Here is a 14,193-nt window from a genome sequence, read left to right as displayed (position 1 = left end):
GGCCATTAAAAAAAAGTAATATTAAGAGATTTAAAGTTGTAACTTTATGACAATTTTAAATTTAGTAAATATTTGTATTTTTTCTTGTAAATTAACGTGTTTTACTTTTAAGAAATGACTCATACAAACTTGGACCAATCACTGCTTACTGTAGACGCCTGGTTCCACCATGGTGACGCCATGGTGATCGCAAAAACTGACAACCGAATTGACTTAATCTCATTGGAGTAGGAAGTAAACCATTTTCTATGGGTGACGTCAGAGTCTCTTATGCAGTCTATGTCTATGTCAATCAAAGGGCAATATTTTGGTTTGAGCAAATTTGATCCTAGATATGAAAAATCTTTTGATACAGGAGCATTGTCATATCTAACCATAAAAGTAGAAAAACAACAACAGGCTTTTTGAGTAACAAGCCACATGTGGTTACTTAGCAAACTAAGTCTGGTGATAGTTTCTGATAGGAAGTTAAAAGTTTCCAAAGAATCTGAAATTATTATTTTTTCTTTCATTACATATAGACATCCTTTACATATCTACAGTTTGTTATTTAGTTGTGGGCTGTGTTATTTCACAGCCTTGAATACAATTTTTCTGTATATGATTCCACACCACAAAAAAAACAACAACATCGTGACACTGAAAATCACCCTTTTTGAGCAGCGATTTGTTTCTCTGGTGACATTTTTGGCCTGATTACCGTCAGTGTTGTATTTTGATGACATCTACCGTTACTAAGGGCCGCAGAGCCCCCCCCCCCCCGGGAGCCTCATGACTCTCACAAACCCTCAGCTCCATGACCTGACTCATTCCCTTAAACTCTCACATCTATTGTGTTTCACTTAACCTGATGAAAACTGAGTCACTGTCAGTTTGTAGGAACTTAGATCACTTATGATTTATTTATTTTTTTTACAGTAACTGAAAAAGGTTTCGTCTTGGGCAACAACACGAACAGAGCACAAAACCACAAGTGTTGATCCTATGTGGCTCTTTGCATTGTGACTTTGCAGAAATGTGATCTGCCGTCAGGATTACCCAAAGCGTGCATGAATAAAACCAGGATGGCTTTCCTCCACAGCTTTATCCTTCTCATGACCTCACAGGTAACCCGTCACAATCCCTCCTCAGTGTAGTCCTGGTTTTTGTCACAAGCTTTACTTCCATGACACATATGCACAAAACTTTATCGAAATTCTAGAAATGTTGAAAAAACACCAATTCTGCAATTTCACCGTTTCCATCAAATCATAATTATGCAAATAAACACAAACCAACTCACACAAGTCTTTCAAAAACATGACATGACAGATGTGAAGAACATTTTGATTTACAACAGATTAATTCAAATTTCTGCCACAGCACTAGCGCTCATCGTCCTCTATCCAAGGAGACGTTGGCGTCTTATTCTGGCCATGGATCGGCGAGCTCCTTACACGTGGGAGCGGGTACGGTCATTTTGGGAAATGGTGGTTGGTGATTTTACAGAGGAGCTGTGGATCCAACAATTCCACATGACACGCTCAACTTTTGATGAGCTGTGTGATGCTGTGGGGCCTCTTGTGGCGCCCGCTATCAAAGAACAGGTTTAGTTGAGTATTTTAATATAAATGTCAAGAGTACATTTTTATTTTTTGTAATAAACAGAAAAATGGCATTGATTGCACAAAAGGACAACTTGAAATGTGTTACAGGTCTTTTTTCATCTTATTGGTTCTATAGGGCTCCCAGCTGGGTTGGGTTTTGTGTCTAATAGATTATCATCTCTAGTAAAAGACCTACTTTTTCGCGCCCACAGTTTCCATTTTTGACTACAGACATTGCGACACACTTCTCAAGAAGACTCATATTAAGGACAGTTCCCTCTTTTCCACAGGAAATTTCCTTCCCGCTGAGTTTTTTCGTGGCGTTTGGCTGCCTCAGATGTTCTCCTCCTTCCACATAGGATGAATAAAAATAGGCCTCAGGGGTAATCCTGCTGTATGATGAAGACGTTGTGCTCCAGTGATTATAGAGACGTGGATCAAAAACCTAATTCATTCACCGTCAGAGGCTTTGTTTGGGGACAGAAGACACAGAAAGACGAGACTCATTTCTGTCATTATTCCTCACCAGATTCTTCCTGTCCAGCTACATTATTCATCTAAACCTAATAAATTGACATGGGTGCTAGTTTGGGCCCATTAATCTCATCCTTCAAGCCTCAGCCCACCTCCTTTTGGTACATATAATTTCTTTTTGATTTGAATATAATTACTGCGGAGCGGCGAACCTCTGATGTCCATTTCTCTGGACGATTAGCTCAACCGGCGTTCGCCATCCCATTGGAAAGGAGACCAAGCCCTGACAAATAAGGGGCCGGGGTGCCGAGACGTGGTCGAGTGTCGGCGGAACGCTGCGTTTGGAGGCAAATGATCACAGCCTCCAACTGAGACCCCAACACGCTCCATTAGAGAATTACTCAGAGACACTAAGGTTTTTCCAACTCCTTATGTTTCCATCTCCATTTTCCCCCTGAAGTCCAAACAGGTTTGCAGATTTCAACCCACTTTTACTAAAAATAAGCAACAACGCTCCTTAACTACCATCTAAGGTCATAAAGTGTCAATTATGCAAAAGGTTTTTGCATTTTAAAACAGCTTTAAATGATTTAAAGAAGTTAAAATTGGTCACGTAGCAAAGGAATTTTCAATTTAGTTCAATATTTGATTTTAAAAACAAATATGCTGCCCTTAAGTTTTGAAAATGTTGCCAATAAATTTATAAAACAATAACCAATTTCCTAATTATTAACTTTCCTAAAAATTTCTGCATACATTCGCCTGTTCGATAGATGGATTTGTATCTAAACAGAAACATTTTATCATATTTGAAACTTTATTTCTGCTCATGAGACAAACAAGTGTTTCTTTAAACCGTCAACTTAAAAAACATGTTTTTTTTAATCCCCTGTGAATTTACTTGATTTTCTTTCTAATAAACCAAAGTTCCACCTTCTTTTTCTGAACTTGATAAGTTAAAGCAATGAACAGGTAGATACTTTTAACCCTTTAGGGCTTTAAGGTCTGATCTTTCACAATGTTGGACTCTAAGGTCCAGCCTTAACGGCTAAAATTGACAATATTGCTCTTTTTATTTAACATATCTCTTTACTTTTTGGTTAAAACAAAGTCTCAAACAGACATGTACATTTGAAAAATGTCATATTTTGATAGTGGTACTATTAACACTCACAGTCAGAACACTTTTTTGTTTCTTTATAGAGATGCTATTGTTTATTTCTAGCTGAAAAATACTTTTATATTAAATTTTACAAATAAATATATATGTTTACAATATTTTGTTAATTTCTATTTAAAACTTACATAAATTTTGAAATTGGACCCTTCAGCATAAAGCTCAGTTTAGTTCTGATCTGAAGACCGCAGGTTCTCTTCCCGTCTTGCCAGTCCATGACCGTCCAAGTGTCCTTGGGCAAGACACTTAGAAACAAGGGACTGTGACTGTAAAGCACTTTGGGCCTTCAAGGAGGGCAGAAAAGCGCTGGACAAGTATAAGCCATTTACCATTCTTATTCATAGACAAATCTGTCAAATTTCAGGAACATCCTCTTCTTGTAACCCTGGAGAACCCACAGGGTCAAGTTTGGCCATCATATATATTTTGATGGAAACCCTACATTTTTTTATATTAGAACCCTAAAATTCTAGATTTTCTGATACTTTAATAGTTTTTCAAAACATTATCTTTTTCCCCCCAAAAGGTTGGAACTGACAGAAGACCCTCCAGGTGAACCTGCTCTTCTGAAAATGAAAAAAAAAGAGAGTCTGAAATTGATCAAAATGGTGAATTTCTGAAAGGTTTTGGAAACTTTTCAGAAGCACAGAGCTTGGAGACAGGACACAAATGACACCCTGAGACCGTTTTCTTATCTTCTCTACCACTTCAGCCACAAAACTGTGATCTGAGTTGTGCGTTTGCCATCCAATGAATTTCCCCAAACCTCCTCGACGTTTGCCAAAAAATGCTCTTGAACGGCAGCCCATTTCACAGTCCAGTGCCACTGCTAATGGCTTTTTCATCCCAGAAAGCAGCACAGCTCAATCAGCAGGAGGACAGCCGACGAGAGCCAGCAGGCTTTGAAGTGCCGGACAGGATGGGAGCCTCGTCTGGTGCAGTTGGGAGGCTTTGTCTCTGGTTCTCTTGGAACTCAGCAGAGGTGTTGTTCACGGCCGACTCCACCATTTGACATTTCAGGAGCTGCAGTGTTGATAACAGGGATGTTGGAACAGGGGGGTACGGCGAAGGGGGGCCGGAGCTGTTCGGGACGGCTCAGACAGTCGGACAAATGAGGAGTAATAAAGCGGGCCTTCTTGCAGAGCCCTGCGTTCATGACCCTGTGTGTCTGTGTGAGTTTATGGCCACTGTCAGGGAGGCAGGCAAAAAAATAAAAAAACCTATTGAGCGTTATTGCTCCACAGGCCTCCCAGAAATAATAGATCTGCTCAATCTGCAGCTCAAGGCCAGAATTAGTCAAGTGAATCAGCCCGATATTATCCCATGCCACCTCTGCCTCACGCGCAGATGACTCATAAGCTCGTCTCCCGCTGCCATGAACAAAAGGCTAATAAAGCAGAAGAAGAGGGCAAAAACAGCGTCAAAGTGGTTTGTCCCACAGGCTTACCTAAGCACTTGAAAGGCACCACGATGTGGTCATGACCTTTGCAGACCTTCTTCTCCCTCCTGCACCAGTTCTTGATTTGAATTGGTTGGTTAGCTTCCACCACATTTGTAATTTGGAGCTCTGGATACACCTGCAAGGAGAAGGAGAGCCTATCCGTTAATAACAAGGAAGATGAGTGTCTGCTCTTATTTAGCTCTACACTGCAAAAACAGGCCCCTTGGAAATAAGTCAAGAATTCATATCCCTTTCATATCTCAGGCCCGCTTTGATCATCTTTTGATCTATTTTCAAAGCGTTCTCAGTGGTCTTTAAATTAGGATTATGCTGTTTTTCAGCCAAAATCTAAAAACCCGTGTCGTTTTCTAGCACATAGTTTCTGCAGAGCAGCATGAGTTCTTTAGAAATTCCCCTCTGAGCTGTGTGCGGGACTGTTGGCGCAGAGTCCATCCTCACTACCTGTCATCCATCTGTTTACAGCAGGGGTGTTGAAACTTTTTGCTAAGAGGGCCAGCTTTGGTGAGGTAAAAATGTGTGAGGGCCAAAATTCTTTGAAGCCTTATAAGAACATTAAATGCAGATGAACAACAGTCCAGACCAAAGGTTTGGACACACCTTCCCATTCATTTGAAAGAGAAGGTGTGTCCAAACTTTTGGTCTGCACTGTATCTAATGAAAATATTATACCATTGGACACTTTGCATTTCTTCAATTAAAACAGAAATATATCTGAATACATTTTTTAAACCAAAATTACTGTTACTTTACTTAGAATTGATTTTTTAACGGGAGCCTGCGGGCCGGTGGAAGTTTGAATGCGGGCCACACTTTGGACATGCCTGGTTTACATGCTCTCCCACTAGCTCACAACCCCAATCAAAATGAGTGGTGCAACAAAAATGGTGAGCAATATCGTAGCTATCTCGCCCAACAGTTCGGATCCAGATTTCAGCTCAGAGAAGGAAAACAAAGACCCACATGAATCTATTTGTGTGCAAGTGGAGGCATCAGAATGGAGCGGAACAGGGGGATTGTTGCTTGCCATAGTAGCTTCTACGAGCTTTTTCAAATGACATTCTTTCGTCTGCATCCTGATTCACTGCAATCTGAATAAATAAATAATCACAAATGCAATTTTAAGCTAAATGTCTTTGTCCTCCATTGTCAAAAAATGCTACATGTTAACAACACTAAAAACATGATTTGCTTTAGAGAGGGTCTATGAACTAAAAAAAAAGAAGCAAAAGAAATGGCCTTTCTAGTCACTAAGACAGGTTCTCTCAAACTAAGATTATTTTGCTATCGGAAAATTTGTTTTTCTAGCAGGATAGAAAAAAACAACAAATTTTCTTGAAAAGATGGTCTTTTTTTACTTTTTTAAGATTCCGTTTTTGCTAAATGTGTTTGGGAGCAAAACGTATAGGGCTTCAACCCCCAAATCAATGCTTTGTACCCTTTCAGGAACCACCTGCTCTCTAGAAACACAACCATAAGTTCTTTTTTTTTTTTTCAAAATGCCACCAAAATGTCATCAAGTAATTACATCCCAGGCTCCAGATGAATTACGTTTTTGCACCAGTGAGACAGCATCACAGCTAACACTTTGGAAGGCTTCTCTGCAAGCAGACGCCGTGAAAAAGAGAAAAGTGAGGCAATTCTTTACTGTGCAGAAAAACATGCCCTTTTTTATCTTAGTGGCATCCAGGAGAGTCTGTAATTGAAGCACTGAACCACCCACCACGCTGTAAATGATGTCTGCCTTGGAAGAGCAGCTCAGTTGCTTCCGTGATGACACACGAACGAAAAAAATGGACATTTTTTGGCTAGACGTTCACACCAGTATACCCCACTGCAAAGTATGCGATACTTGGATAGATTCAAACCTTGTTTTTATACATTAAAGACATTTTGCCGGGTTTTACGTTGCTTTAACTTCACTTTTCTCAACACCTTTCCAAGCTTTTCTCAAAATCAGCACAGTTGAGTATTTTTTGTCTCATTCAGGGCTGCGATCTAGAAATAAAAAAATTATTATTGAAATTACTCAAATTCCTTTTCCTCTAAAGTCTTGACAGTAGAAAAACATGATTCAAGACTAAAAAAAATAAAAATGTCACTGGAATTCATTGCTCTGAGTTAAGGATGTTATTTTAAAGTTCAATAAATGTTGACAAGTTATTCTGGCATTGTTATTTTTTTGGAAACAAAAATGTATGTTTTAAGAGTAAGTTTAACTAAAGATGGACAAACTTGTAAAAAGATTCTCATCTTGTTTACATTTTGTTCTTAAATGAGTCGTTTCCACTTATTACGCTAGTTTGTTTTGTCACTGTAATAAAAACAAAAACAAAACAGGAACATTAAATGTAGAAAATAAAAAAAAATGTGCTTAACTGCTGTCTTGTTTTATGTTGCATCATATTGTATTTATGCTTTTTATCATCATGGCCAGAGGATCACAGATTTTTGGCTAATTGCATTGTCCCGTTGTAACCCTTGTGCTATCCTAGGCACTTTGACATTGGGAGTTGGGTCATCTAGACCCACTAGACAGTGCTCTGAACCTTTTTTCTTCAATGATTTGTGATCTTCACTGGTGTCCATGGATTACATGAAATCTTCCCACCTTTATCCACCTTTGTCATGGTAGGGAGAACACATCAATGTAAGGGTGGGGTCATCTGAGATAGCACAAGAGTTAAATAAACTATTACTAAAATAAGCACAAAAAAATGTAATGTAACTCTTTATTTCTGGAGTTTGATGTTTTGTTTTAAGATAAGACAAAAATACTTAATGGTTCATGCTTAATAGAGAGATACTTACTATTTTCTAGAGATTTTTTTCCTTAAGATTCGTGTTCCTTTCTTGTTTTTATGCTACCTTAAGTCTGAATTTCTTACGATTACTTTTGCTTTCTTTAAAAAACAGAACTTTTCCATGTTTCCTTCGCTTTGTTAAATGGTAAGGAGCTTTTTTTGTTGTTTTTAACCAAAGAGAAGATTCTAGTCCACTAATACTGACTAACAACAGGGTTTGGTGGAATTCATTATAAAGCTGATATATCAATAGACTGTGATAACTTTCGACCAGGAAACTACACTTTAACTTCAGGATTAAAAATCGTTTAAACTCAAAAGTAACTGGAACCAAGTGCAGTTCACGAAGTCACCACTAGGGGCTGGTTCCACAATCATTCCCTGTTCCTTCACTGCTAAAACTGAATCTTAAGACAGTAAAAAAAAGATCTTGTTTTAAAGAAAATGTGTCTTAATTTCTGCCTTACAAGAAAAATAATCTTATTGAAAAAATAGTTTAATCCTAGTATAAGAAAACTTCTAAAAATATGAATTCTTGATAAAAAAATCAGTTACTTATTACCCTGCTGGCAGATTGTTTTGGCTTATTTTCAGAAGGTTTTTCAATTGTGAAGATTTTTTGAAAAAAAAAATTCTGGGGTGTCCGTTTTTACAGATTTTCTTTATTTATTATTTATTTTTTCAGCTCATCATCATCTTATTATCCAATTGATGTTCAAACAGCAACAGCGGGGTCTTACCTCTGGATTGAAATGACCGCAACTGGGCACGCTCAGATAGTCAGGCTAGTTTCTCCTGCCTTTCCGTTTTGTTTTGTTTTTTTTTTGGAAAAGGAAAGGCAGGAATCAGGATTTTGGTTCATTCCATTTCAGTTTTTGAGTTCTCACTTTCTCTTTGCTTTGAAACGTGGGGCTGTGGCGTCGCCCTGGCAACACCGAGCTGTGGAGGGCACGGGCTGCTTTCCTCTGTTTACAGCACACAAGTGATTATTGTGTTTACACCAGAAAAAACAAACTGTAAACTAAAACAAAAAAACAACAACAACAACAGACTAAACTGTGACTGAATTACACTGAACTCCAGCTTTGAAAGCACATTTTTAATTTGTAAATTGAATTGATACATTAATAATAAATAACCTTTTTGGATTATTGATGGTGTTTAAAGTCCCACTCTGATCATCTTTTGATCTACTTTTAAAGCGCTCCCAGTGCTCTTTTAGTTATGATTTTGTTTTCTAGGACATAGTTTCTGCAGAGCGGCAGGAGTCCATTAGAAGTTCGAGTTTTCGGTGGGACCGTTGGTGTGAAACAAGCCTTCCCCCACTTCCCAACATCCATTGGTTTACACCCTCTCCTGCAAGCTTACAGCCGCTCACAACCTCAAACCTCACATTACTGGTGGAACTTAAATGGCGAGCGATATTGGAGCTAACCAGCCATACAGTCGTGAGCCTGATTTCCAGCTCATACGGGGAAAAAGAAGACGCACATGGATCTAGTCGTCTACTAGTGCAGTGTTTTTCAACCTTTTTTGAGCCACGGCACACTTTAACCTTGAAAAAAATCCCGCGGCACACCACAACATCCCCAAAAAAAAACAAGGCTGAAACTCTGTTTTGATTTACACGACCGCCCCCCCCCCCCCCCCCCCGGCAATCTGACGTGCATTTTTGTGATAATTGTGGCAGAAAAAGCAGATGCTGACAGGGCAGAAGTTGCAGATGTTGTTTCTAAAAGATGTAATAAAAGTTAAGTTACATACAAACTGTAATTTCGTTGTGGTTACAAGACGTTTAGCAAGGCGCTGTCCCTTTAAGCCAATGCATCATGGGAGATGTAGTGTGAAAACTACGTGAAAAAGGCAGAAAGACTCGCGTCTCTGAGCTTCATGGTTTTGTTCTCTTGTTCCACGGTCTGATACCGGATTCTGTGGAAAGCTACACCGCTAAAGACGAGCTTTAGCTGGTATTTTTGTTGGAACTGAGTGACTTATGAGCTAAATTGGAACAAGGAAGTTAAGACTTTAACCACTTCTGATTGGTCAGACTGATGACATGTGATTAAGCCTTCAAGAATGATTGGTGGAGTCGTGGAGACAGTAAAAGCTGCGGGACTTTTCAGAAAACAGTTATAGCTGCAGGTAAATCGGGGTACCGTCATTATTATCAAAATGTCTTTAATAGAATCAAATAAACACAAAGAAAACAGTATTTTACGATCTTTCATATTCCTAACTACTCAGTGTTTTATCAGGACCTGTTTGGATGAACAAAGAGCTGAAATCCTGGAGATGGAAAATACTATTAGATCAGTTAATGAGGGCAATTTTCCACGGCACACTTGACCATCTCCCACGGCACACTAGTGTGCCGCGGCACAGTGGTTGAAAAACACTGTACTAGTGGATGCATCGGAATGTAGTGGAGTATGGAGCTTGTGGTTTGCCGTTGTAGCATCTACGTCACACCTACAAGCTTTTTCAAACAGCGTTTTTTTGTCTGTGCCTGATTCACAACCATTTAAATAAAGACATTCTTAGAAAAGCATATTTGAGCTTAATTTTCTTCATATATGTCCTCAATTATCAGAAAAACTTCGAAAGAACATCCCACCTTTTTCATTGGAGTGGTTTTTTTAAAGCCCAGCTAAAGTAGAACATACAGAGAGAATTGACATTTCTGGTTTATTATTAATAAAGGTTTTTCAGTTTGGTTATCTGCAAAAAAAAACAACAACCCTGACTTGAAGTTAATTTAGTTCAAAACAATCAACTTTTTATGACTATTGATACTTCCTGTAAACTCCTATTTTGCCTGGCCGACAAGAACCCGTGTACTGAGAAATTCTTTCACAATAAAAAAAAAAACATTTTAAACTTGAACTTTTATCTTATTTACATCCACTAATATGGGAGTAAAAAAAACAATAATCCGTTTTTGTTCCTCCTGTCATTTCTCTGTGACGTGACTAACTCTGACATCAGCTTTGGCAGCTCCTCCTCCTGTCCCCGACCCCACCATCACTTGTGGCGTGGACGAGATGGAGATGCGTGGGCGCTGCTGTGACTCACCTCCTGACAGTACTGCAGCACGCCCTCTTTGGTTCTTATGCAGCTCTTGGTTCCGGACGGGTCGGGTTCCCAGCGGCCGGTCTGAATGTTGACGTGCATGTTGAGCTTTCCACAGAACATGGCCACCTGCGGTTCAGCCACCGCAAAGCCCGTCCCGGCGTTGGCAGCCAACGCCTGCAGGGAGACAAAAAAGAAGAAGAAAGAAAGAGGGCAGAGTCGCTGTTAATCCCAGCAAAGACGGCAGACTCGAGTTACTCCCTGCCTCGAGTCACATGAATCAGATTCGTCTCCTGTGCTGCAACAGATTACCGTACAAGATGTGATGGAATTACATCAGATTTTTGGGGCGGCAGCTTAGAACCGCGGCAGTGCTGACAGAGCAGAGCAGTTCAGACAGGAGACTAATTAAATGGACCCGGGCAACGCTTGACGAAGATGATGATGAGGCGAGTGGAGGTCGGGCTGAATTCCAGGATTTTTTTGTTGTGATCCTCATAAAACAGGATGTTACCACTTTAAGGCAGATCTTTAAAAAAAAAAAAACAGGAGCCAACGTGTTTCCACGAAGGTGCATCACATCCTCTTCAAGCTAATCAGTGAGGCCTCCTTCCACCCCCAGTCAAGATTCTTGGAAATATTTATGATAGTTTTTATCAAATCCCGTCTCCTCCCTGCTCACCACTCCACCCTTCAAACACAAGCTAATCTACCATCTTTCCCCCGTCTTTATTTACTGAACTGTACGGGCCGTACAGTTCACTGCAATCAGGAAGGATGCAGACCGCCGCTCCCTCCCCTCCTCAGCGCGCTCTAAGGCCACATTCAAAGCTACCGTTGGCTTTCAAGTGACTCTGCAAAGCACCACCCCGCCGCCATAACTCTGGGAGGCAATGCGTTTTCTGCATTCCAAACCAGCCAAAACACTCCCCCAGGGAGCCTGCAGACAGGAAGTGGAACTGATCCCCTTCTTGATTTCCATAATGTTATCAGACTAAGCAAACAGGCTGCAGCCTCAGAGACGGATCAAAGTAGGAGCGGGCCGGGACTGTTGGACAGATGTCCAACCGTCTGATCGACCCTCAGCCCGGCGGGGATGCAGACAGAGGTGTCCTCTGTGGCGCAGAGCTGAGGACATAACCGCTGAAGGGGTAGATGGACGGTTTGTTCGACAAGGTTCTTGGTCTGATTCTGACGAAGGCTGCCGGACTGAACGGTGCAAAATAACAAAGCAAGTGCTGCGTCATCGGCAGGCAGCTCCAGCTTCTAATCACCGACACCAGCAGACACATTTCAGCCCATGTTTTCACTCGCAGATGAAGGCAAACATGCCGTGAGCAGAATTCCTGAACCTCAGGAGGACTGGCTGTTGGAAATCCAGGCATTAAAAGAGATCTCATTAACCAGCCTGTCTGTCCTCTCTTTGTGAGTCATTCTCAGGCTGTACGAGAGGCAGAGAGGTGGGGAGGAAATGGGGACGCGATTACATCAGGCAGGCCCATAATGGGGGGTATTCACAACCTGGCAAAAACTACAATGTTAAGGAGCATGGTGCTGGTGCTGACCCCCCCAACCCGCTGAATCCCTCTTTATCTCAGGACGTCCTCCGTTTTTCAAGTGCAACAAAAGGAGGAGGCGAAGTGGAGAAAGTTAATGCTGCTGCCTTTAATCTGCAGTCACATGCTTGTTTTGCGGACGAGAAAAGATGACAGAGATGAGCCCGAGAACCGGCAGGGAGGGGGTTAAAGAGAGCTGTCGATCATTTACCGTTTTAATTCCAGACCTGGGGGAAAACCACAAACAGGACTGTGAAAACTCTGAATAACAAGGAATAGGTTTTTTATAGACCACAGACCGTTCCAGCAGGGCTTCTAATGTTGCTCCTTAATCCACAAGGAGGATAAGCTGGGACAGTTCTTACTGGTGCCCCTAACTCTGAGTTCCAGAGAAGTTTGAGGAATTTGTAAGGAATTTTGTTGGAACCTCCCCAAAATCAGCATGTTTTTTGCCTCCATATGATAACAAGACAATAAAAAAAAAGTTCTTTGGCTCAAAAACCAGCAACACCATCTGTAAAGCTTTGGTCACATGAACCTGTAGAGGTGCTGTGGATTTTTTGGGTTGTCCGGGCCCGTGGAGGGTCGTGGAGAGGAGTGGCTGTATCTTAAAGGGAGTGTTTCCTTTATTTATCTATTTATGTGAATGGAATGTACCATGCGTGTGGTGAATGATCTATCATCAAGCAATTGTAATGAATAACGAAAGTTACACGCACCTATGACATACGGGTGATGCTACCGCACGGTGCCCTTGTGCAACACTAGTCGTTAGTAAGGTGTGCATACTGGTCCTCTGGTTTTTAGGAAATCACTTTTCTGGCTTTCAAAAAAACAAACCAAAAACGAATGTACGGAAGCCTTTAGGGTCATCTGTCTGGAAGTTTACCTGTCTCATCAAGCTGCTAACGGTTTTGTGAATCCTGGTTAGAATAAACTCCTCAATTGAGGCTTTTAAGTATGTGCTTGTTCAGCTTCACATTATAGATTACTCTGCAGGATGACTCATCAGGATTCGCTGTGGTTAATACACTGAAAAACAGACTTTTAGGAACGATTGATTCACCTTAGTTCATCTACATATGTAGATCATTCATAGAATGATTGTTTGTTTGTTTTTTTATTCTAAGCTTGGTGTTGCTGTGAGAAACGGTTTTCGGAAAATTTGTCACCACACCTCAAATAAGAGGCTCCTCTCCTCTCATTACGGACTCACTGTGAGATGTAATATCATGTGTAAGTGTGAACACCTGCTGCTCTGGAAAGGCTGATCAGCAGAGAGGGGGACCAGAGAGGTGGAAGCTGGGGGAAAGGGAGATGCGGGGAGATAAAAGAGAGCTCAGGAAAGCAAACAAAACCGTCTTTCCATCCATTTCGGTGAACGCCTGAATGCGGTTCTAACAAAAAAGCAGACTGCAGCGCTACAAAGAAAGGCGCAAGGAGCAGAGGCAGGCCTGCTGCCACAGATGCTCGTCAAAATGCTGCGTGGGATGCAGATCACTCGGCATGTTTTTGCTCAGCGCTGCAAACGGTTATTCTGCTGCAGTCCCAGTCTGCCTCCAGCACACAAACATGTTTTTATTGGTCTGCTCTGTGGGGCCCTGAGCCAAATTTGGCCTCGAACTCGCCGGGAATAATAGCTGTAGAGGAAAGTATGGAGCTCTGACTGAAAAACTGTTTGTATGACTTTACCTGTGTAAAATGTGAAGTGCAGGAAGGTTCCGTGTTTTATTTTCTCCTTTTTTATTGTCTTTTTGACTCTTTTTCAGCTTGGTGTGTTTCTGGAACTTTCTTCAATTGCTGAGAGTGAATGACTGAGTCAAGGGGAAGCGAGAGCCTTAACGAGAAAAAGGCTGCACGCGCCGCAGCTGCACAGAAAGAACGACTAATCACAACAAAACTAGAGCAAATTAAGGCTTTGTGGTGATGGATAATTCAGCTCGGGCAATTTCCAAGCCTGTGGTGAATGTTTTATCGCAGCTTCACAACACAAGGCAGAAAATGGCTTTCATTAACAGTTCTGAAAATAAGGATGTGAAGCCTGACATCTGAAACACGCAGACCCAAA

General features: G+C 41.0%; 1 protein-coding gene across 8 annotated transcripts in view; it reads right to left on the bottom strand.

The window, feature by feature from the left end:
* Positions 1-14,193, bottom strand: part of aplp2 (amyloid beta (A4) precursor-like protein 2) — a 62,682-nt gene that overhangs the window by 26,223 nt on the left and 22,266 nt on the right. For all 8 annotated transcript variants that reach the window (XM_011482279.3, XM_020708078.2, XM_004075268.4 and 5 more), the window contains exons 2-3: positions 10,573-10,746; positions 4,685-4,814 (exon numbers count right to left, since the gene is read on the bottom strand). In XM_011482279.3, the coding sequence (XP_011480581.1) occupies positions 4,685-4,814; positions 10,573-10,746 (304 nt within the window). The remainder of the gene's footprint in view (positions 1-4,684; positions 4,815-10,572; positions 10,747-14,193) is intronic.

The sequence above is a fragment of the Oryzias latipes genome, chromosome 13 (genome assembly GCF_053564925.1).
Source record: "Oryzias latipes strain Hd-rR chromosome 13, Olatipes_Hd-rR_3.1".
Lineage (NCBI taxonomy): Eukaryota > Metazoa > Chordata > Actinopteri > Beloniformes > Adrianichthyidae > Oryzias > Oryzias latipes.
The sequence above is the reverse complement of the archived record's forward strand: the minus strand, read 5'-3'. Positions and strand labels throughout refer to the sequence as shown.